Below are 24,753 nucleotides of genomic sequence, written 5' to 3'. Positions count from 1 at the left end.
TCACAGCTTATGCATAGAGAAAAAAATATCTAATTAAATTACCGTACTTATAAGGTAATGAAATTTTAGGTAAAGTAAAAAAAAAAAAATTCTGGTAACAAAAACAAAATATACGGTATTTAAACTATTCATTTGGTAATTTTTCTATTTAAATAGTAACGGTTTACCGGAAGTTCTTAATTAGTAATAGTTATTGTTTTTAAAGTAAAAGCTCTTATTAACACACTTTTAATAAAAATACAAAACTTAAAGGTAAATTTAATAGAATAAATGGTTTTTATGCCATGATTTAAGGTATTATGAAAAATTACCATGTTTTACCACATTTATTACCAAACTGTATGGTAATAAAACCATATTTTAGTGTTAATTTTACCAAAGATAATTACCAAAGCCCCCCTTTAAAAAATTTCCGTACCTTAGGTGTTCCCATGTAGTCAGTTACACTGTAAATTTTACCATATTATGTTAGTTTGACCATACTTTTTTTCTCAGTGTGTTTTTTAAGTTTTACTTGAGGTACACAACACTTCTTTAATTGTTCACAGATGTTGAATAAATTAGAAATAAAAAACTTACAAATGAGTTTAGATACAAATCCTGTTAACTATAATTGCGGAAAAAAGTAAAATGTATCACCATCTCTGTGTTTCCCCCCTCATTAATTGAAAAATAAACAATATTTCAATAGCATCAATTTCTATTAAGTAAATATTTCAAAGTTAACATGTTTTAAAAAGGAGTTTTTTACTACATTAGAAAGGAGATTAATTGAATGTATGTGAATTACTCAAATCTTCTGAATTACTATATACAAGCATTTTTTTTTAAGAAATGTTTATCTTCTCAGGACATAAGATCTTTTATAGAAGGTTATGCAAACTAATTCACAAGAGTTACATAAAATAGATAATTAAAAATAGATATTATTAATATTAGTCTCACGTTTAACGAAAGTTTTCATAAATATTGTTTTTTTTTAACCCTAAAATTATTTAACATAATGTTAAAAAATTAAATAATAATATAATTATATTGCGAGTTTAAGAATTACCCTGTTTTTTTTTCTTCCTAAAAATCTACGAAACTTAATTATTTCGTTTCCACATGTTTATTTATAAATCGTATTTCACGCAAATGTTTTTTTTTCTGTTTTACACATATTGTTTTTAGGAAAATGTTAATGTAATTAGTATCAACTTCCACTGAACATTTTCTGATAAATATTATCATGCAGTTATTTAAATTTTTTCATTTGTAAAAGAAAAAAATACAGTTAGCTCAGACAAATTCTTCTTCTGCACTACGGCCTAGAACAGGCCAAGGTAGTCCCAGTCAGCTACAGTCATCGTTATCAATCTAAATCCAATATTCTCCAATTTTTGACGCCTAACACGTCAAGACCCTTTTTTTCATTGTCCAGCTACCTGACGACCGGCGACATCTTTTCCTAGTGCCAGAGGGTTTGCAAAATTCAGTTTCCTTGCAGGATTAGGGTTTTCTAATCTTTGCAAGTGTCTATACCATCTTATACGATACGTTTTAATGTTTTATGTTATTTTTCATTCACGGAGCCATAAATTTTAATCAAAATTTTTCTTTCAAAGATCAGCAATTCAAAGATTTTCTTTCAAAGAACATCTCAGTCTAATTATCGTCAGTAACAATATCCGGTTAAAATTTATTCCACACTCTTTACTTCTTAACAACTCAGAGAAGGGTAACTTTTAAACTAGATTAAGTATTACTCATTTAAGAACACTTTACGCCTATTACTTACACTTAAGTTAACCCTGAACAGTTCTTCATACCAAGGCTATCAGATTAATAGAATTTCATCCGTGCACCGTCTATTTCTGACTACAAAGGTAAACAACTGAGCTTACAATTAAAGACTCTGTCTACTTGATTCCGTGATGGATTGGATCCAAATTTCCGTAGACTGCTTGACTCTATTCAACATTACTCAACATGCCATTAGACATACATATCAAGTTTTATTTTTTTAATTTTCATTTTTATATTATTTTGTCTATTGTGTCAGTTTGACGAAGAGCTAAATTTTGAATTATAATTCGTAGGGAAAGTAAATAGAACTAGAAAGGAAAAAAAAATACTTATTGAAAGAAAATACGTACTAACAGTTAAACTATTTGTAATAAATTTCTAAGTAGACGAAATTCATAATAGGAATTGAAAGAAGATATTTTAATCGTATTACATTGGGAAAATTAGTGTTAAAAAATATCGGTCATAAGAAATTCATTTGTCACGTGGGGGGCATCAGGGGTCATTTAGGAGAAATTTAGGTCCATTAACAGACTGGCCACTAAAATTTTTATCGTTTAAAACGGAACCTTCACAAAATAGCTTATCGTTAAAATGAACAATTCGCAAAATAGTTTAACGTTAAAACAGTCCCTTCATAAAATATTCTATTATTAAAAAGGACCCAAATAGATAATAATAAAAAAGGACATTTCATAAAATATCTTATAACTCAATATAAATATTTTTTTCCTCAAATTATTAATCAAAACTATGAACACAAAAAAAAATTATTGCGAATTACATTATTATACAGTGGAATTTCATTAGTTTATATGAAACTGCGTAAAGTGTTAATGAAGCAGGATGAAAATTAAAGACCTTCAGGATAAAAAGTGATAAGAAACATCTTTTTAAAAAACATATCACTACTTAGCTGTAAATAATTCTATCCAAATAGTGAGAGTATCATTCGTGCAATAAAATACATTTCTGGTTTATAAGAAGTCACTCATTTGTGAGGTATTATAAAATTTATATCTGTTAATTTATATATTGCATAAGGGTAGGTTATCATTTTAATCCTCTAGGTCTTCATTTAAAAAGAAATCTAGGAGGGTATGAAAAGTGCTGCTATAAAAAATGCTGTTTAAAACTATAACTCATTCCTTTAAAAAAATATATTTGTAAATGTCTTTTCAGAAGTTTCAACTTATATTCGGTGTTCTAATAACAGTGAAAACATTGCATTCCAATTGATATGCAATTTTTTTTAAATATTTACATTCAATACCGAAATTTATATTTAAATACAGAGTAAAATCATTTGCGCACAGATCAACCCCTATTGTAATTGCTTTCTCCAATGTTTCTTTTAATTTCACGAATAGAAATTAACTTTACATTTCAATTATTTTAAATTATAAAATTTTTTAAATAAATTAGTATTTTGAATTCTTAAATTTTTATAATTATGCATTGGGAATTCTTATTTCAAAGCAATAATGAAACATAATATTTCTGAACAAATCAACATTATGAATTTTTAAAACTTGTACATTTTGTCTCGGGAATGAGTATTTTAAAGCAATAACAGAACAATAATTTATGGTCTTTAACATTTAAAAATATACAATTTTTAATACTTTTGAATTGTAAGAATTTATGCATAAATTCTGATTATAAATTCTTATAATTTTGTGTTTTGAATGAGTTTTTTAAAGTAACAAAATAACAAAAACAGTTCTGTCTTTAACCCTTTAACGCAAGATTTTTATTAAAGATATTTTTCACATTTTTTTTCATTTTTTGAATGTTATGTTTAAGTACTTAAGTACAGTAGTAAAATCTAACATATGTTTTAAATAGCTATTTCACTGTTTTTTTAAAATTAAAAATACCGAAATATAATTTCGCTAGTAATAGGAGCGTCAGAAAAAATATATAAAAGGGACACCGGCGTCCCATCTGTGCCAAAGTTTTAAAGTAATTAATGAACAATAATGAGTTATGTCCTTAGCAATTAAAAGTAAAGTACTTTTTAAAGCTTTCAAAGTGTAAGCATTTATATATAAATCATTGTTATAATTTTTTACAATTTTATACTTGGAATAAGTAATTTGAAATAACAAGAGAACAAAAATATTGCGTGGACTTAAGCAATTAAATCTTTTGTTTAATTTATTTCTCTTCGACAGATGAAAATTTCTCACACCAAACCCGGAATAAAATGTTGGAATAATACGAATCATGTCTTCAGAATATCCGGGGTATAATTTTATGACTCGAGGACTTATTGTAGAGCGTTTTACATTTTATGACTCCATAAAAATAAATTAACTACACGATAATGTTGTATAAAAGCGGTCTTACTATTTTATGTAATAAGAGTCATTGTACCGAAATCTATATTTCATGATGATTATTAATTAGAAAAAACGTTAATGCCATATGCTTGCATTTTAAAAGTTCTCACAAAATATATTGCTCACAATTATCTGTAAACATAGCGAATTAATACACACAACTTGGATTAGACCACCGACAATGTTATTTTAAAGTTTATTGATTAAAAAGGTGTAAAGAATTAAAGTGATAAAAGGTTTTAAGCCATTAACTACCGATTACGATTTCTTTTGAGTTGTTTCACAACACGCATAAAACCATAAGAATGTATTTTTCACCGTAAATTTGATAAAAAAAATAATTTTAAATACTATTTATTGATTAAATTATATCAACACTATTGCTTCTCATTCCTTTTTTAGTTTTCATACTAAACTCGTGACTTTTTTTTCATGATGTCGATAAAAGTGTTCTGTTTAATAATTAATAATTAATTAATTAATAATTCTGTTAATAATTTGTATTCAACAATTATGAATGATTGTAAAAACACTTTTGTTTTAATCATACAGTATTTTTTGACTTTTTGAAATAAAAAACAGGTTTCAAACATGGAATATTTAAATATTTTTCCATTTGGTTTTATGATATTTAACATTAGTGTACTACACAATATTAATAAAAAAATAATTTTTCTATTGATAGTTGATAGTTCAGCTATTAAGAAACATAAATCCAAAGTATCATATTCCTAAAATTAACAAAGATGCAACCTTTATAAAAGGAGCATGCAACGTTTTGATGTTAAGAAATTTTTAGACTGATGAAGTTAATTGAAAGAACCGTCAGACTGAAAAAATCTAATTATCGGACTGACTTGTTTAAAAGCATTTAGACTCCGTCCTTATTATTTTCATCTAAATTTTATCAGCCAAAAAATAGTTTTATAAAAATCATCTACTTTTTAAGCCGTTACATGTACTTTCTTCCTTAATGGGTAAACAATAATTTATGCCATTTAATGCTTAAAACAAGACAAGCGGGAATTGTACGGTTTCAATTGATTTGTAAAAAATTCCGGATCAAATTATGGAATAAAAATTACCAGCAATTTGGGTGCATCATCTGTAAAATTCATTTTTACCGTAATATATCGTACCGTATATTTTACAGTAATATTTATTTAATTAGATTGATACAGTGATTATATGGTAACTAACACTTTAAAAATAACGAAATCTCTTTTTTTTGTTCACTGGCATGTTCCGGTAAAAATGGATTTCACGGTAAAAAGTACCGGCAACCTGAGTGGCGGTATTTTTGCCGTAGTTTGATCCGGAATTTTTTACAGTGTTAAGTGTTATTTCAAAGTCACAGGTAAAACAGAAATGGATCGTGATGTTATGTCTAGTTACTGTCTAGGGACAGAAATATAAAAGGATGATAACTCAAGTAGTCATTTTTCTATTTTTTTTAGAATCCTATAAATTTAATAATAATTAGTTGAGATTTTATTTAAATTTGAAGAAAAAACATCAAAAAGTAATTTTTGTAAATTTTCGTTTTGTATTTGATTTCGATTCTATAAAAGGAAATTTTTATTGCAAAAGCAAATGAGCAGTTTAAAAGTTTGCAACTGATATGTTTATTTTTTATTGTACACTTTATAATGTTTTAGTGTATTGCATTATTAGTGGCAACTGTAGTGTCACAAAGCCACATAGTTAGCGCGCTACAATTGCCATCATTTTTGGTGTTCAGATACATGAAGATTTTTCACAGCGTGTTTTAAAGTTTAGTTTCATTTTATATTACTGTGAATTAAATTTTTTAATGTGAAAATCCATTACAATTTTAATTTTTTTAACTTAGTAAACTACGTAGTTGAGTTGATGCGAGTTTTAATGGCACAAGACCTCAAATCAACGATATTGCGTGAAATGTAAATGATATTATGACGCAACCTACACTGTAAAAAAATTGTGGTGTTTAGTTGCGACCATTTTTGAGGTTGTGGTAAACTAAAATGTTTTACACTGCTTGTAATCACATTTTTACTTACTTTTACACTGTTATAATTTGTTTATTTATTCTTTCTTTTTTGTTTAGTGTCATCACATATTTTTAGGCGAATTAAAATAATTTTAATGGCTTCATTGCAAAAAAAATTCTTTTAAAAATATAAGCACCTTTTAAGTAATTCTTAACAAAAAATGTTGTTTTGTCATTTAATTATTTGTACGATAATTATACTAAGCACATGAGGTAAATTTGAATGTTTTATTTCTAGCTAAACACCAAAAATGATGGAAACCATACACAAAAAATTTTTGCTGTGTAAGTTAGCTGATCAAAGGATTTTATAAATCTGCAACAAATAAACGGAGAAAAAAGGAAAAGATAACTAGAACACACTGGGGTCCTGACATAAATTGACTTAAGGAAGACAAATTCTCTACCTGAGAGCCATAACTATGTAATAGCTGTTTGATTTACACACTTAGTACTCTTTGATCAAAAACGTATTTTCTGTTGCAATAAAAAATAAGGAGAATTAAATTGCTATTTGAGTGAAGTAAACAGCTACTTTTGATTTAACCAAAATCATCTTTAGTTTATTTTTCTGAGGAAATTGTATAACATCATACCTTATAAACGTAAGATATTATGTTTATTAAATAAAATGGACGGTAATTTTTGTCCAGTAGTTTGTAGTGGATAATGAATAACGGAAATTGTTAATACATCATTATTTGTAAGGAATAATTAGTATTGACTGGTTTTTAATGATAAATTTGACATTTTCATGGATAAAAAACATCATTGATATTTACATAAAAATTAAAGCATTCCCACAATAGCTCGATGTAATTCAGATGGCAGTGTAGACTCCGAAATTTCACGATGGGGCAATAATTTCAATATTGCGCACCGGACACTTTTACTCCCTAGACAAGCTAGTACCTATCAATATAAAACTGAGTGGACTTCAAGCTGCTACAATGGATAGAATCTCAGTCCTTAACAAGATCATCTCAGTGTCTTAATCACTGTGTCTCCTTGACTTTATATACCAATACTGATTTTAAATTTATAATTTTCATTTTCTTAAGTCTTGTTTTTAAATATTTTTCAACATTCGTTTAATTTTTACCAACTACAATTTTCTTTGATTAACACATTGAGGGCCAATACCATCTAAATTTTTATGAATAAAACTTATACTAAATGAACTTCTTTAACACTCATGATTATTATTGGGTATTTAAAACCACTTATGTGACATTGACAGTGACAGTGTTTGATAAAAAATTTTTTCGTTTGATAAAACCATGAAAATAACTTCCAGAAGTATGTAGGAGGATTAACACATTGCACAATAAAAATGAATTGCAAAACACTTCGTAAGTGCCAATTCGGCCAATGCCACCTAAAGACTTTCCATCTCAAAATAACTATCAAAGTGACAGACTTCTTAATGACTAAGTATTAAATAACTTCACATTAAGAACCGAGATAAGAGATAATATATTTCAAATCTATTTTTTCATTTGGCTGGTACACATGGTTTTGGATGATATTTTTAACAATCTCGTCATTGTTTAAGATTGTTGAACTATGATTTCCACGTGTTTTCATCACTTTGAGACTTACAGAAGAATCTAAGAAAAACTTGAATGTAGATCAATACGAATATTCATCAAATAAAACCTGCAGAAATAATCTCTTGGATTTTATCTATTTGGAACATATTGATATATACCATATTATCGCTATGTTCTCACAAGGCATTCTAATTATTTAATTTTTACAATTGCTATGAACCTCATACAGACTCTTTTACACTGTTTCTTGATTGTCAGGGTCTTGTAGAAGTCTTGCAGAAATAGAAAGTGTTACCTAGCTAATATTTCTTAAAGCTCGAAGATAAGCAGGAATCATGAAATTTTCTCAAAATAAATAGTTAAATTCCAATACACAACAACTGTATCTGTTTAATTGTATAGTTTACTCTCATATTATGTATCAATATGTTGATAAGATAGTTGTTGGACATAAAAAAGGTCCAACTATTTAAATTCTGACAGATCTGGGGGCATAGTAAATCATATAAGTATTTGAAGCTTTTTCTATCTCTTTTTGAAGCTTTTAAACTTGTATTATTCATGTTAAAAAGATACTTCAGAAGCTAAAACGATGCAGATCATAATCCAACAACACGAGCATGTAGGGACGATGTACCACAAGCGTCAATTCTTTTTAAACTCTCGTTTTCCCTTTTTAAACGCAACTGATAAACTAGACTTAAAAATAAGTGATGCAATTAGTTTTGTCAACTTGATGCTTGATTTTTAGAAGTCATCATAGACGGGGCATCAGATCAACTTACTAATGTGGTCAACTGTACATTATTGATGACGTTGATCAAGAGATATGATTGATATCGCTCTTATTTACTTAGTTTAATTTCCAATACCAAGAAAAGTTATTTCGAGATCAAAGAAGTTCATTATTAACTTTTCGTTTACATAAGTTATTTCTTTAAAACCAAAATAAATACCAATTGATTATTATTAATGGTGATGTGTCTTTTTCCTAACCTGTATTGTTATCATGACGAGTGTTGCATTGTTGAAATGTTTTCCTGATTAAAAGTTCCTGATTAAAGAGCTCAAAGGCAAAATCTACTAGTAAAAGTCCTGCTTAAGAAATATACTTAAATACGCAGAATTTTATTTGGATAAATATAATTGGATATAAAACCTCGATTCTCTTTTGAAAAATGTTAGAAATTTAAAGTTTGCAAGAAAGTGATTTTTGAATTTAAAATTCAAAACAATGTTGTATAGAATATCAAAAAAATATGAAATTATGAATCTGATCGAAAATCTAAAAATCTACGAATTAAATATTTTTAAAAGAGGCTTTTAATGAAGTAGCACCCACATCCAGATTATAATTACAATTACATTGCAGACTACGCTTAATAAAATTAAAATGTATGGTATTTAAATTTTTTTTAGCAAAAATCTCATTACCATACAGTACTGTAATTTTACCAGAATTTTTTTCTCTGTGATCTTACAAATGTCTCCATAAATTCCTATCGCAATCTATTTTGAATTAATATTTAAGAAAATGGCTATGGATTTGATAAAAAATAAAAACACAAAGTTTGAAAATTTTGATTCTTGCCACTCCAGCAATCCTCCTTTTAAACTTTTGAAAACAAAATGACTGGAAAAAATAATAAAGTAATTTAACAGTGTTACTAAACGTGTTTCATCATTTTTAGACAGAATTATAATCATAACTAAATTTATAAGAGCTAAACTATTTTCTTTTAATGTTTTTTTATCATATTAAATCAAAACATTTAAATCAATATAAACTTTACAAAAAAAAGTTTGCAATCATTTTTTTAAGTGCTTTTAGAAAAACATTATAAAAATGATTTTTTTGATGCTTTGAAAGTATGCCTTTCTGTTATTAAAAAAAACAAAACAATATAATATCTTTAATTTTTCGATAAATTCGTGCACATTTTTGTTGTTCTTTTTAAGAAGAAGAAAAGTTCGAATGATAATAAATCTAGCGTTATCTTTTATTATAAAATAGAATCCATAACTCTTATTTTTAAAAATTGCGAATTTATATTTCTTGCAGACATTATTAATATGCCATTAAAAATGTTTTCTTTTTGGGGATCGATTTGTAATGATGAAGAAAAAAAACAACAGCTGTAAGTGATTTGTTAAAAAGGGGTAGAAAAAAACAAGGGTTTAGCTCTAGCGCTGAAATGTTATACTATACCGTAATTATAATATACTCTTATACTACACCCTTATTTTTTTACATTTCGTTAAGGTACCTGTTTCTTCTTAATCCCATCAAAACCCAGCCAAACAAGTGGTCTATGTTGGAAAAATACTGGTTTGAAAAGACACAATACATATTTGTTTATAGCAAGAGTATATTTTTTCTGTTATCTGCAATTTTAGTTAGTGTGCATTGACTACAGATCTAAGTATAAATATTTATACTTTTAATATTTTATGGTACACGAAACTATTTTAAAAAAAAATAATAATCCTAGTAATGTATCTTTGAACCTTGGTGGCTCAGGGGATAGAGCGTTCGCCTCCCAATGATGTCACCCAGGTTCAAATCCAAGAGGTGGCAGGTTCATACGAATTCTGGTCCCGGCTCGTACTGATTTCAGTGTTGTCGTAAAAATATCCGCAGAGGTAGATGAATAATAGCTTAGAATAGTTCGTGGTAACCATTTGAGGTTTTCGTGGTTTTCCTCTCCCTGAAACGCAATGAGGGTTAGTTCCAACAAAAATTCTTCCGCGGAAACTAGCTTGTCCCAATGCTCAGGTTAGGAGTTTACTTGTCTTCTGTTTTGGGATCAGAATTACAAGGCTACTGAGTAGAAAACTGATAGTTGTAAACTCAAGATTAGGTCAGCTGTTCACCACTCGTTATAAACAAAATAGAAAAAAAATAGTGTATCCCTTCTGTTGCCACTTTTTTTAATATTTCATTGATTTTTTTAATGAAAAAGAAAACTTTTTTTCAAAGGTGATCGGCTACAAATGGGTTCCTATATAAATTGGTGCTTTATATTTGCTACCAAGAAAAAAAAATAAAATAGAGGACTAATTAAAATAAAATACTTAAAATAGAGGGCTAATACTAAAAATAGAGAACTAATTAAAATATATTTTTACTTAACAGTATATCGAAAATATAGTTGTTTTAATCCTGAGACAAATATTTCTAAGAAACTTCAAAGTTTGTTGAATATATTTAGTTCAATCAATTAGTGCGTTTTAGTTAGATTCTCATTGTCAAATAAATTTACTATCAATTTATGTAATTGAAGAAAAATATTGGTTTATTTAATCTAATCATATTCGCTAATAAAGGGCTTTTAATATGTGAACTTGTTTTTAAGGAAATTTTAATTTGTATAGTTTTTAACGATTTGGAACATATTTTGATGGAAAGTTTTTTTAATTTTATTTTCAAAATAAATAACTCATAAACTTTTGTTTGAAGAGAAAGAAGGCTATATTTCTCTCCCACTTATTAAGATCAATTTTAGTAAAAGCAGATATTTTTCTCGAGACGCTTCTCAATATTTTAAAGATTAAAAAGTGGGGTTTTAGATGATTGGCTTGCATTGTGGAAGAAAAAAAAGGAACTACTGTTGAGATTTATCAACTTAAAATTAGTCATAAACATTTCAAAATTTATCTTAGACTTTTTTTTAGTATTTTCTTATAGTTATGACAAAATGAATGAAGAGAGAAGTAAATACACCGAGAAGAAAGCATGGTCTAATCCGAAAAAATGTAATAAAATTTACCATATCTCTAAAGAAATACCAACAAGCTCGACAATTTATACAGAAACGCTTTGATAATGATTTTGGTAAAATTAACACTAAAATATCGTTTAATAATAAGTCAAAAAATTTGGCATATTTTGTAATTTTGGTAATTTTATAAAATTTGTAATTTTATATTAGCATGGCATAAAAACCATTTATTCGGTAAAATTTACTTTCAAATTTTGTATTTTCTGCTAAATGCGTGCTAATAAGAATTATAATTTTGAAAACTAAAATTTTTGCTAAACCGTCACCATATTATCGAAAAAAAAAAAAAAGGAATTATTTATATACCGTATATCATGATTTTTGTTTACCGAAAAGGTCATCACCATACAATACGATCATTTTACCAGAATTTTTTTCTCCAAGTAGAAGGGATTGAATAGCAGTGTAGTGGGAACTAATTTGTCATTCACATAAAACTTTAAGCAATTTTATTTACGTAGTTAATTTAAAAGGAAAAAGACTTAAGAATTTGATTTTGCATAACTTTCTGCGCAAAATTATTGATATAGAGAATTCAATTAATGTTTTTAGTTAAAAAGCATCGAACTGTTTAGTTTGCATGCAAAGATTGAATTATTATAAAATTTTCTGTGCTAAATAAAAAAAAATTCTAATGTTCTTGTTACATTATATAAGAGAAGATCCATATACTTCAGAATTACGAACAAATTGAAACTCGTTTTGTATGAATCGGCCCTACCTCTTCCTTATCATCCAATCAAAAGCAAATATTTTATTCATTGTGATCCTGATTTTTTCAATTTAAGAAGTCAGAGAGAGGAAAAGGTTAAAGAAAGAAAAAAAAAGTAACACATAACTTATCTAATAGTTGTAAATTAACCTAAATATAAAAATTTATATTTATTTTATGAATTAAATTAACTTAGTAACTAATTTGTTTTTAAATTAGTTTCACATACGTCTTTCAAAACAAATAGCTAATTTGTCTATAATATTTGTCAAATGTAGGTTACAAAAATTTTTATAAGATCTTCATGAAACATATTCCTTTTTATTTATTTATTTCAATATATATTTTATATCTAAAGCTTTTTATGTACTTAAGAGTTTTTGAATAACATTTTTATTTATATACGAGTTGATTTATTTTGTTTTTAATTTGTTCATATTTTTTTTGTGTTGAAGAGAGTTGTTTAAAAATGAATTCAATGATTTTATGAGACATCCAAAATGATTTTGTAAGAAGAGTTACTGCAAAATGCTATTAATATGTTTTCAATTCTGGAAAGAAACGAAATTGGATAATATATACAGCTTATATTTGCAACTAATTATATTATATACAGATATGCAACACATTTTTGGAAGAGGATCCCAGAAAAAAAAAACGCTTCTTGCTGCAGCAAAGAATTTAGGTTTATATGAATTAACTTAATTTTTTCTTAATGAAAGAAAAGCATTACTTGTTTGTTTTAAAAATTAAAGACAAATTACAGCAAATTATAATTTTTACAAAGTATAGCATAATTGAATCAAAATTGTTAGACAGTTTTACTTAAAAGAATTAAAGCAGGTTTTTAATTTTTCTTGCGAAAAATTAATTAAAAAAATAAGAACATTTTTCTATACACAAATTACATGCAAATACCTCTTTAATCGCATATAAATAATTTTTTGTATCGAAATTTGTTTTGAATATATTTCGATTAAAGAAACTTTTTGTTAAAAAAAATATATAAATGTCGAAGGCTTTAAATTTTCTGACAGATGGAGTGAGTTTGAGAAAGTTAAAAAACTTCTTATGCTAGTTACGTAAGTTTTTTAATTGATTATTTTCTTCAAAGTGAGTTGGCACATTTTAACCTTATGAAAGCCGTAAGTTGATTTCCCCAAAGGTAATTTAATATAAGTTCTATTTCTTTCCGTCAAAGTTTAAAAACCTGCTCAAAATAAAATTAAAATAAAAAGACCGTTGTGAAAAAAAAATGTTTTTAAAAAACTTTGTTTTTCGGATTAGCTCGAACACTTTTTAATAGTACAGCAAAAAAAAAATTTCAACAAACTAAAAATCATATAAAACTGTAATTTTAGATTAAATTGTGTAATCTTGAATAATAAAAGACAATCAATGAAATAATTAATCACATAGGATAAAAAAAAATTATGGGAATACGATACGTTTTTAAAATAAAATCGTAATAGCATTCAAAACTGTTTTGTCCAGAACATCCAAATTAACAGAAAAGAAATAGAACTTGAAATTTAAGAATTTAAATTGTTGAATTTTTAAAAACCTAAATTTTGTACAACATAGATAAATTTTATTTATTTTCAAGGTGTTTGTTTTTACATTTCCGTTTTTAGCAAAAATCAAATCAAAAATCAAATCAAAATACTACTTACATGTTAGGTTCTAAGTTTAAACAGTTCAGGCAGTGCCAAAAGCTTGTTAAACACAGTATCACATTAAAAAGCCTATACTTGGCAGTTTGTACACAATTGAAAACCATTTTGAATTGTTAAAATATTGGACGGATTCTTGTAATCATTATATGGTTCAAAACAAAACAAGGTTAATTGCTAATTTTAGAAAACCATGTGCTTTTTAACATAGGTTTCCTTTGCACATAAAAATATATAATTTTTGTTCAAAACAAATAAAATTCATTAAAGTATGAGAAAAATCACTTTGAAATTGAAACGTTTTGTGTATTAAATAGAATTTTATAAAACAGGAATAAAACTGCTCGACTTAAATTTAGTTCAAGTATAAACACACATGATTGGATTTAAGTTAACCACCAACTCTTCGGTTGCCAAGCAACGACTAAAGCTTCATCTTCCATCGTAAAAGGTTGCTAGAAGTAAGATCCGCCAAAGGATGCGGAAGAATTCCACTATGCCATTTGAAGGAGAAATTGGCGTCGCCAAATCTGGCTCTACAGTGTTTGTAAACAGATCATTTCCCGCCTTATTTTTTTCTTCTTCTTTGAAGTGACAATTTCGTGTTATTATTCAATTTGAATCCATTAGTTGTTGAGAGTTTTCGAGAGGAAAAGAGAGTTGCATAGTTTTCGAACGATGTCACATAAGTTGATTGCTAAGTCAAACGATTATATCAAACGATCTTTCAAAATATTTAAATGATTTTCAGGCGAAAAAAACATTATAACTTTTTAAGACCAACAAAGTTTGAACAGGGTTAAAAATGTTTTTTTTTCCTTTTCTCAGTGACATCTTCATTTTATTATTCAATTTGAATTCATTACTTGTTTAGTACTTGTTATAGTTTGAGTAGTTTACTTGGTATACTCAAAGGAAATATTATTGCATAGTTGTTTTAAACATCTCACATAAGTTGATTGCTAAGTTAAACATTTAAAAAAACGGTTTTAGAAATTAGTCGATTTTAAAACTCTCATTTTTTGTGTGATTTTTACTTTCAAAAAAGTAGCAAAGTGATACTTTAAGAGTTTAATATTTGAAATTAACTTTAGACTAAAAGTTGTAACATAAGGTTTTTCAGGTTTATTTAATTGTATTTAAATCTGGTTTTTCATTAGATTTTTCTAGTCTTTTTTTAAACTTTTTAGTAAATTTAAAATACTAAATAGATATTTTTTTTTGAAAAATAAGAAATTTTAGTTTCCCATTGCATTTACTGTTTTTAATAAGTGAAAGAAATTTTAGAATACAAAATACATAAATTATGAATACATATTGTAAACTTAGTTTTTTTATTATTTGGCAATGATATAGTTCACGTTCAAAATGATCCTTGAAGATAATATTTTACAAAACCAAAAACAAATAAAGATTATTTTAAAAAAAAGGAAAATGTTTATCATTATTCATTTTCGGATTTAAATTCAAATCAATGCTACGATATAAGGTTTTCAAAAAACTGACTAAGCTGAGGCAAAATACTGACAAATTGCATAATACTTAAATTGCAAAATACTGACAAAAATTTTACCGTCTAGCTTTGCAATACTTTGTCTAAAATTATTATTCAGAATTATTTCCTTAATTAATAAAATAAATTTTTTTTCATATTTTATCCTATTTAGTCAACAAAGTTTTCAGTTATTTTCCTTCAAATCAGTTTGCCATTTGTTAGATTTTTAATCTGTCATGCTGCAATAAAATGAATTTTTTATTGAGCGAGAATAAATTGCTTTCAAAAGTTTAACTTAAGTTTAACAAATTCGTATAAGATTATTAAATCACAATTAATTAATTGTGGACGGAAAGTGTGAATAAAAAGTTCAACCCAGAAAAGTGGCAATTGTTGCCGTATTGTCTGTATTCGGTATTCAAAGAGGAGATCAAGCACAAAGTAATTTTTTTCGTTTGTCCCTCATTTCTGAAGTATGTGTTAAAAACAACTTCAAATCGCACTTTATTGACTCGTTGGTTTGTTTTATTTTAAACATGTTTCTAATACAGATTTCGTTCTGTATTCAAAGCTCCAGAAGGAACGAAAAATGGCCCCAGTTGTGCATTAATGTTGAAAAACAAAGTTAACAAAACTATTTTACATTTATTAATAAGGTTGTGCTTTCAAATATAAGAAATAAAGAGCTTAATATTTTGTCATGGCAAAGTCAATTTAATGATTATACTATTAGTTATAACCAAATTGTAAGAAAATTTGTTTTGGTCAAATAAATCAATTTAGATTCCCCAAATTTAGTTTTGCCGAGGAAACGCCTAAAAATTTTAAATTAAATTTTGTAAAAATCTGTATACAAATTTTTTGGAAAAATTTGTGAATTTTTTTAAGCATAAAAATTAATTTTTGTGAAGCATCTTGCGATGTGTCGTGATTTTTTGTGTTGGTTGTTTTAGGCTGGTCGGTCATTGGTTTAGGTTTTGGTTGTGTTGGTCATTGTTTAAATAAAATGAAAAGCAGTTTGTAAGGTAAGTTTAAAAGTTTTATTAGCATGCCTTCAGGTTTTTAACGTTATTGAAAATACAAACTAGGATTAAGACGAAAGATCATTGGAAAACTTTTTTTTTAGAATATTTATGAATCCACATTAGTTTTTAAATTTGGTAGTGACGTGTCACAATCATTATATACCTTATAAAAATTAATAGAATATTTACCGTGGATAATTTAGAAGTACAATAAATGAAATACTCCCAATATAAAAAAATAGAAATCTGATCTATAATAGAAAAACAGTGCCATTCGAAATATTTTCTCAGGAATTGAAAATGAATTTACTGGAGTAAATTATGGTCTAAGGCAATTTGTAGAACGGATCACGTTCGACTTGTCGACAAATTGTTGATCGAATGTGTCATTTTGTGGACAACATTATTGCGTTCAGAGTTGACAAGATCATTTAGCCAACAAGTTCATCAATCAAAGAAAACTGATGGATATCGAAGTTTCATTTAATAGATTTTACATTTTTACTGTGTTGTTATTATTATTTCTTTCATTTTTTTTTGTTGATTGATGAGTGTTTTTTGAAACAAACCGTATGAGCCAAAACAATGCGATTCAGAAATTATTTTTGCATTAAATAACTAACTTTCAAATTATATTTTACGAATTTACAAGAGAGAAATTATAACTTTTTAATGACCAATGTATTCTTAATAATAAGTAATTCTTAATAACAAAAATATTTTTGATAGTTTTTGATTTTAAAAATAGTTGCTAAAAAAGTCAGTTCGATTATCGAAATTGTATTTATACTAAGATATAATATCCGAAAAAAAAATAGTTTGATTTTTTTTTTCATTCATATTCAAAAATTTATCAATAATAAGTTATGCACATAATTCAAAGAAATTTCTATGGTAAATTACTGTTTCTTTTAGACTTAAATAACTGTAAATAAGCACAAATTAAAAAAAAATATATTGTTTGGAAGATTTCATCTTTAACGCAGAAAAAGACACCAGTGTTTCATGCTGCAATTCATAACCATAAATTATTAACATGTTTAATCTAATATTTTTTTCTTAGTTTGACTTTAATTAATACAAATAATGAAAAAGGTATGAAAAATATGATTAATAAAAATTCTATGTCAAAGGATTAATTTCTCAGAGACTATATTATAATAAATATTGGGTAAAATGTATCACTACTTTTTTTCTATAGCTTTTGAGCACTTATAAAGATGAGAGTTTATAGAAAACTTTAATACTATTTAAAATAGTTATAAAACGAATTTAAATAGCTTCAAAATAAATCTTATAATGTAATATCTTCTTTAAATAGTTTATACTTGACAAAATTTGGTGTACTATTCTAGTAACCAGAAACAGCATCTTGTACTCTAGGTCACCAAATTTATGCCAAGATCAGTTTCTATATTAAATTTGCTTCGTACCAGTGTCTAAAAAGCCTTAACATAAATAGGTCATGTAGAATATAATAAAATATCAGGGGTTTTACTTATTAGTAATGTCAATTACCTTTTATGAACTGACTGAACGTTATCTAAAGAACCCGTGAAATACAATTTATATGACCCTCTGCAGCTTCTGCCTAAAGTCAATTCGTATAGATTTATTCCTTTCGGTTAGTTTTCCATACTCCGCTCAGTTGAACCTTATAAGAATCAGCATACTACCATTTGAATGCATTAGTTTCTGTAAAAAAACTGAAGTTTTAATTAAATAAATTATCCCAAGAAATTAAAGAACCCCAAGTATTTTAATGTTCATCATAGAACGAACAATTTATTTTTTTCGCATACAATATTAAAATATATCCATAAATAGGACTTTTTTAGAATATATTTTAAATGGTGACTTGATTTTTCTGTGCAATTTTTAACTTGCAAGTTTATCAAAAAGAGAAGTGATGCTAGAAGGGATAGTCAGGTTTTCAGGTTGAAAGCTGAGAAACATAGGTTTATTTTTGACGACTGACAAAAGATCCAGTATGAATACGTAACAAGATGCACGTTTAATTTGTCAAAGATAGATACCAAGAAATTAACGAACCCCAAGTATTTTAATGTTCGTTATAGAACGAACAATTTATTTTTCACTCATATATCCATAAAATATATCTATAAATAGGACTTTTTTTGAATATATTTTAAATGCTGACTTGATTTTTCTGCGCAATTTATAACTTGCAAGTTTATCAAAAAAAGAAGTGATGCTAGAAAGGATAGTCAGGTTTTCAGGTTGAAAGCTGAGAATCATGGGTTTATTTTTGAAGACCGACAAAAGATTCAGTATGTATACGTAACAAGATATACATTTAATTTGTCAAAGATGAAAAAAAAATCCTTTCCATCCCTATGATGTGAAAGTAAGGTTATTAAATGCCAGTTTAAGTGTCGATTGCATCGTCTGATTGAGGTCAAGACTTCGCAACATTTTTGTTAAAAAATGCTTTTGTTAGGTATGATCGTGATGTGTAAAGGAGTAATATCAATTTCTTTAATTACATCATTTTTTTTTATATTTAGCAATTACAAGTTTTAAAAATCCAGTTTTATATGCAGTTCCAGTTTAATGCTGTTACAAATCGCATGAACTATATTGTGACGTTTTTTCTTTGATTTTTATATTTTAAACAATCTTTAACTAATCTTGGTGACTTGAACCATCTGAATTATCAAACCTTCAAGCTTTATTTTTCCTGAAAGCTGATTTTGGATATTTCAATCTATTATTTCCATCACCTTTGTCTTTCAAATAATAATGAATAAAAATTTTAGAAGTACCGCCATAACTTATTTTTTTTTTAAATTTAGAGCGTCTGGCAGTGTTACTGTCATTTTCTTGGGTCTGTAATTACACTCTTTTCTTACATGAATGAAATGTTTCAAAAACTTGTATATTAAAAGCAAAAGTAAATGAACAAATTAGAGATGGGGGCCTAAGTAACCCTACAATATGGGGTAACTTGATACAGCAATGAGAATTTAATTTTTAGCTTTTGTTGGATAGATAGGTGGAGTAAAAGAAGACAAAAAATTTATAGTTACTGTTAAAAACAATTATTAACAATAAAAAAAATAAAAAAATACTTTTATTTGCATTTTCATTTCGGGAAATTTGTATAAAAAGGAGAAGAAAAATTTTAAACATGCCATGATATTTAACTTTCGAATAAATGAGATTACTATAGTTTGAGCCATCAGTAAGTATCAAAATATATGTATTTATTATTTTAGGGAAATATTAAATTTGCTTCCTGTTATGTATTTTATATATTAAAATATTGACAAACAAAATTAGTCCTATAATTTAAAGAGTATCACAAATAAATGTTTTTTTGGTTAATGGCGGGCACTTGGTCTATTTCCCATTGACCTCAGAAATGCTTGAATTGCTACTTTCTTATCGTTACCCAGTGAGCACCTATGGCTAAGCCACGGCGGTGGAGTAGAGTCGCCTACGTCATACAACCAGAAAACCGTTTATAGAGCTGGTTTCATTCAAACAATCACACAGAAGAAAGGTCATAGAACACACACAGAGAGAGAAAGAAACATCTATGTCCTGAGCGGGATTCGAACCCGCAACCATCAGCTCCGCAGTCAAGCATGCTAACCACTCGGCCACCTGGTTGGCAGTAAATATCGTAAATAATAAGCAGTTAATCAGCAGTTATAAGTAAATAGTAAGCCTTATAAATCTAGAAAAGGATAATTAGGCCCATTAAGAAAGAAAGTACAACAAATTACGCATAAAGTTTAGCTTGTTTTAGAATGTTTAAAATTTCTAATAAAAGTATGTAAATTAAACTACAGAACAAAAAATTTAAAACAGATTTTAACGCTTCCGTAAACTTAGAAGTAATTCACTCCTTTATAATTTCTTATGAAAGTGACCCTTTACACCCCGTAACTCTTAGTTTGGTCCTAGGCCAGTTTATATAAATGTTTGGCGGATTTGTTAACTTGAACAGAAAATAATAAATTTCAGAATATAGTAAATAAAAAAAATAGGAAATGTAATCAATGATTTAAATCAACCATAAAAAGGATAGTTTGAGATTATGTTTAAAAATTAGGAGTTAATTATGAGTTTGGTGATTTAAGCTACAAAACGGTTAGATTTGAATTAAAAAACGGATATTTAATTAAGTTACAAAACGGATAGATCTCATGAAAGTATCTTATATGTAAAGTTTTATAAAATTACCCTTAAAAGACGCACACTAAATTAAAATATACTATCAAAAACTCCACTGAAACAAGGAACTTAAAAACTAACAAATTAACGGCATTGTTGCTGAAAATAGCCTCCCAAATTTATCTAACAAAAGTGGTCTAACTTTACTCTTTTGGCTTAATTAACCCGATCTGACGGTATGTCATCATATCTAAAACAAATCATTTATTCTAAAATTCGAAATGTCTCTTTTTTTCTTTTTTCATCTAGCCTTCTCATATCTTTTCAAGTCATTGAAATTATTAAATTAAAATTTCAATAAATATTTATCAATTATTTCAGAACTCTATTAAAACGCCTTATAAATACCACCAAAAATCATTTTTTCAAAAAATATTTTTTTTTAATTGAAAGTTGTTATAACTACGCTCTAAAAAGTTTTAGACCAAGTAACAGTAAAAAGTACCGGCAATCTGGGTGATGGTACTCTTTTCCGTAAAATATATTTTCACCGAAACATGCTACGCAACAAAAAATCTGATATACCGTAAAATTTAAATATATTGAGTTAAAAATTAAAAACTAAAAACATATTGATTTTTTTATTGCTAATAGAATACAAAATAATATTACTTACTTTCATAAAAATGCATGAGTAATCCTGAAATTACTGCGAAGTTTTGATAAAATAAACAGATAAGGCGAGTTTCTCTGTTATTTAATATTGTAAAGACTTAAATTGCTATTTAAATTATAATAGGCTTGGTTTTAAAAGCACAGAGACTACAAAAACTTTTAAGAGTGATTTGAAAATTGCATATTTTATCAAAATTAATTTCAACGATGTCATGCTTCGGACTAAAAAAACTTATGTTGGCTATAATTATTTTCACAAAAGTTTGAAAACAAACTATAGAACATCTCATATTTATCTACACCCACTGAATCACACCTAAAATCACCACACTTAAAATCCTATTATAATCTTGATTTGAAGGGAAAAAATAGTCTAACAAAATCACTTTGATGCACGTTCGCAATAAATCATTTGAGTATAAAATTAATTTCAAATTTAATAATGACTTTCTAAGCAATTACTGTAGACTAAAATAAATATCAAAATAAAAATTGTTTAAAGAAGTAAGAATTTCTTTTAATGCTGAAAACTTTCTTAAAAAATAAGATAAAATCCTCAAATGCCGTTTAGCATACATCACGATTTCAGTTTGAATCCGCATATAATAATAAAAGACCCTAATAAATGTAAATTAAGTAGCTGAAACCTTAAAAAGATTATAAAATGCTACGCCTACTTAATTCAATTCTCTCTCCAGATACGTTGTTAAAGTTTTTAAGGATTTTCATGTATTCTCGAAAGCTCACGAAGACTTTTTATTTTAAATTATTTTTAAACTTATAAGCCTCTTATTTACGATTATCTTGACATAATCTTAAAAAAAAAACGGCAAAATTGAACTCGACGGGTGATAACCGTTTAAGATATTAACTCTTTAGTTTATTAAACTTGTCTGGCATTTTCCTTTTTATAGAAAAGTAAGAAATACGAATCCAAACAAGAAATGTATTTAGATTTTTTTAAAAATAATTCTTAGTCTTAATTTTAAAAATAATTTTTAGTCTTTCTTTTTTAATTTTTAGTTCATAAAGTAAAATAATATTTATGTATAATCTTTATAATCTTTAAAAAGAAAGAAAAAAAATGGCAAAATTAAACACGCCGGGATCCATTCAAGAACCATTCAAGATATTTAAGATATTAACTCTTTAGTTTATTAAACTTGTCTGGTATTTTGATTTTTATAAAAAAAGGTAAGATATACAAATCCAAACGAGGAACGTATTTATATATTTTTTAAATAATTAAGTTTAATTTTTAGTCTTTCTTTTTCAATTTTTAGTTCATAAAGTAAAATAAAAATTCGGTAAAGAAATATCTTTAATGGCTCTAAAACAATATATACTTTTCTATATGAAATATTTTTCCTTATAAAATAGTTTGCCTACTTAATTCAATTTAATTTCCATATACATTATTGAAGTTTTTCTCGATATTAATGTTATCTGACAAGCTCACTGAGACTTAAAAACCTCTTATTTACGTTTATCTTGTCATTATCTTTCAAAAGATTAGCCAAATTCAACTAGATGGGCGATTACCGTTAAAGATATTTAACACAGTAACTCTTTAATTTATAAATTTTGTCTGGAATTTTTTTAAGAGTGAGATTGGCGATATCAAAAGTGAAACATATTTAATTTTAAAATAATTAACTTTCATTTTTCATTTTTTTTATTTTTAGTTTTTAATTTCAAAATAAAGTTTTTGTAAACAAATATTTTAAATCGCTCAGAATTTTTAAAAAAAAGTTTAAATCTTTAATTGCTGTGAATGTATTACAGTGTGAACCATTACCTTTCTCTCTTAATTTATATTTCTTCAAAATGTTTCGAAAAAGAAGCAAAAGAAGGATGTTGCTACCGAGGAAAAAGAATGTAGCGGGGAAGAAAAAAAGAGTAGCTATTGAGAAAAGGCGGGATTAAAACTATCAAAACCAAATTCGAACTCAAAAGTGTTTCAAAATAGCCTTTCACTGCTCTCAATCTCATCAGACAACAGACAGGCATAAATCTGATAAATAATTGTTAAATATGAAAAATATTAGGTTCAAAAGCTTCCTATTGAGTCCATGTTACCCTTACTATAGTTGAGCAGGGCTCGCTTGTGGAGGTCTGAGCCCGAAGAAATTTTATCTAAGTCCACTCGTCCCCGAGATACAATGATTACATAAAACCAGAGTCCTCCCAAATCTGAGATTTAGATTAAGGCCAAATTTTGCGATCTCGTCACCCGGCCTTGAGTCTAAACAAGAAAATCACTAAATTAAAAACTTTTCTATGACCAACCTGTGAAAGATAAAGCCAAGGGAAAAACCGAACCTACTGAAACTCCAAGATGACTAAAACAAAAATTAAAAAAAAAATCAAAATATTATGCTGAATAAAAGTAAGTTGACAATGAGTGCTAGGCTCACAAAGTAAAATCACCGAACAAAGTAGATCGATAAACTTTTTATACGTTATAAATTTTGCAATTTTTATGATAAATAACTGAACCAAACGTTTAAAGCTTGTAAAAATGTTAATGAAAATTTTATCATGAACCTGTGTTCGCCCGACGCAGAAACTTTTTTTCAGTAAACGAGCCAGAGCTCGCCCCGTATCCGGGCCCCAGCTGAGCCCGTCTCATCTCTATCCCTTACATAATTTTTTTTTGTTTTGTAAGATATTTCTTTAAAAGTAAATTCAGCTTTGAAAGTAAACCTGCAACTGAAAAAAATAGATCAAAACAAGGTTAGGTTATGAACTATTTTGCTTTCCAACAAAAAAGGACTATATAGACAAATGTTCTTTTTTGCAGTTTTTTATTTGAAAAACAAACGCATAACATCATTGTATCGAGTAAAGATTTGAAAACCTTCCAACCAAAAAAATTGAAAGTATGATATAAATGATTATCCATTTCTTATCACTTATGCTACAAGTCATGAATTTTAACTACCGCAAGCGTGAGCTGATCATATCATTAACTTTTTCTTTCCTACGAAATCGATCGTTAATCCAGTTAACTCATATTTCTTCATAGCGGGATGTTCTTAGGGTTCAAGAATATGTAATCTAATATTTCTCAGAACTCACATAATATCGTATTCCTGAAAAACCTCAAGCTTGCCCATTCATAACGACTGAATTAAAGAAAATTGGTTGCTTTCACGCAACCGCCGAATGAAATTCACGAAGATATCTGCTCATTGATTGTCGGCTGTCTTCAAATGGCTGATATCGTGACTAAAGGTAGAAGAAATATCGTTTGAATTAAATTAAGTGCTCAATTTGGAGAAACCACTGAAAAGATGTCATTAAATGCAAAATACAAGTTATAAACATCTTTTCGAGCTGGGTAAAAATTGTCACTAACCGTCAAATTTGCAAATAAATTGGTTATTTATTTTTGTTTCAAGAGGTTGTTCTGGACACCTTCTTTTGTGACTTGTAAAAAATTAAACACTCGTGTATTTAAGTGTGAAGTTATTTCCTGCTGCCAGTTAAATAGTTCTATTTAATTAATTTAGAAATTAATAAAATTA

The 24,753-nt window shown here is 27.0% G+C and overlaps 1 protein-coding gene across 2 annotated transcripts in view; it reads right to left on the bottom strand.

Annotated features, from left to right (window-relative positions):
- The window catches only part of LOC107439276 (uncharacterized), a 288,195-nt gene extending 273,847 nt beyond the window's left edge, over positions 1 to 14,348 (bottom strand). For both annotated transcript variants that reach the window (XM_087154669.1, XM_087154670.1), the window contains exon 1: positions 13,886 to 14,348. In XM_087154669.1, the coding sequence (XP_087010795.1) occupies positions 13,886 to 13,992 (107 nt within the window). In that variant the 5' untranslated portion in view covers positions 13,993 to 14,348. The remainder of the gene's footprint in view (positions 1 to 13,885) is intronic.
- Between the last annotated feature and the right edge of the window lie 10,405 nt (positions 14,349 to 24,753).

Source organism: Parasteatoda tepidariorum, chromosome 11 (assembly GCF_982258835.1).
Source record: "Parasteatoda tepidariorum strain Cologne lab strain chromosome 11, Ptep-v5.0, whole genome shotgun sequence".
Taxonomy (NCBI): domain Eukaryota; kingdom Metazoa; phylum Arthropoda; class Arachnida; order Araneae; family Theridiidae; genus Parasteatoda; species Parasteatoda tepidariorum.
This window is presented reverse-complemented; position numbering and strand designations above follow the sequence as displayed.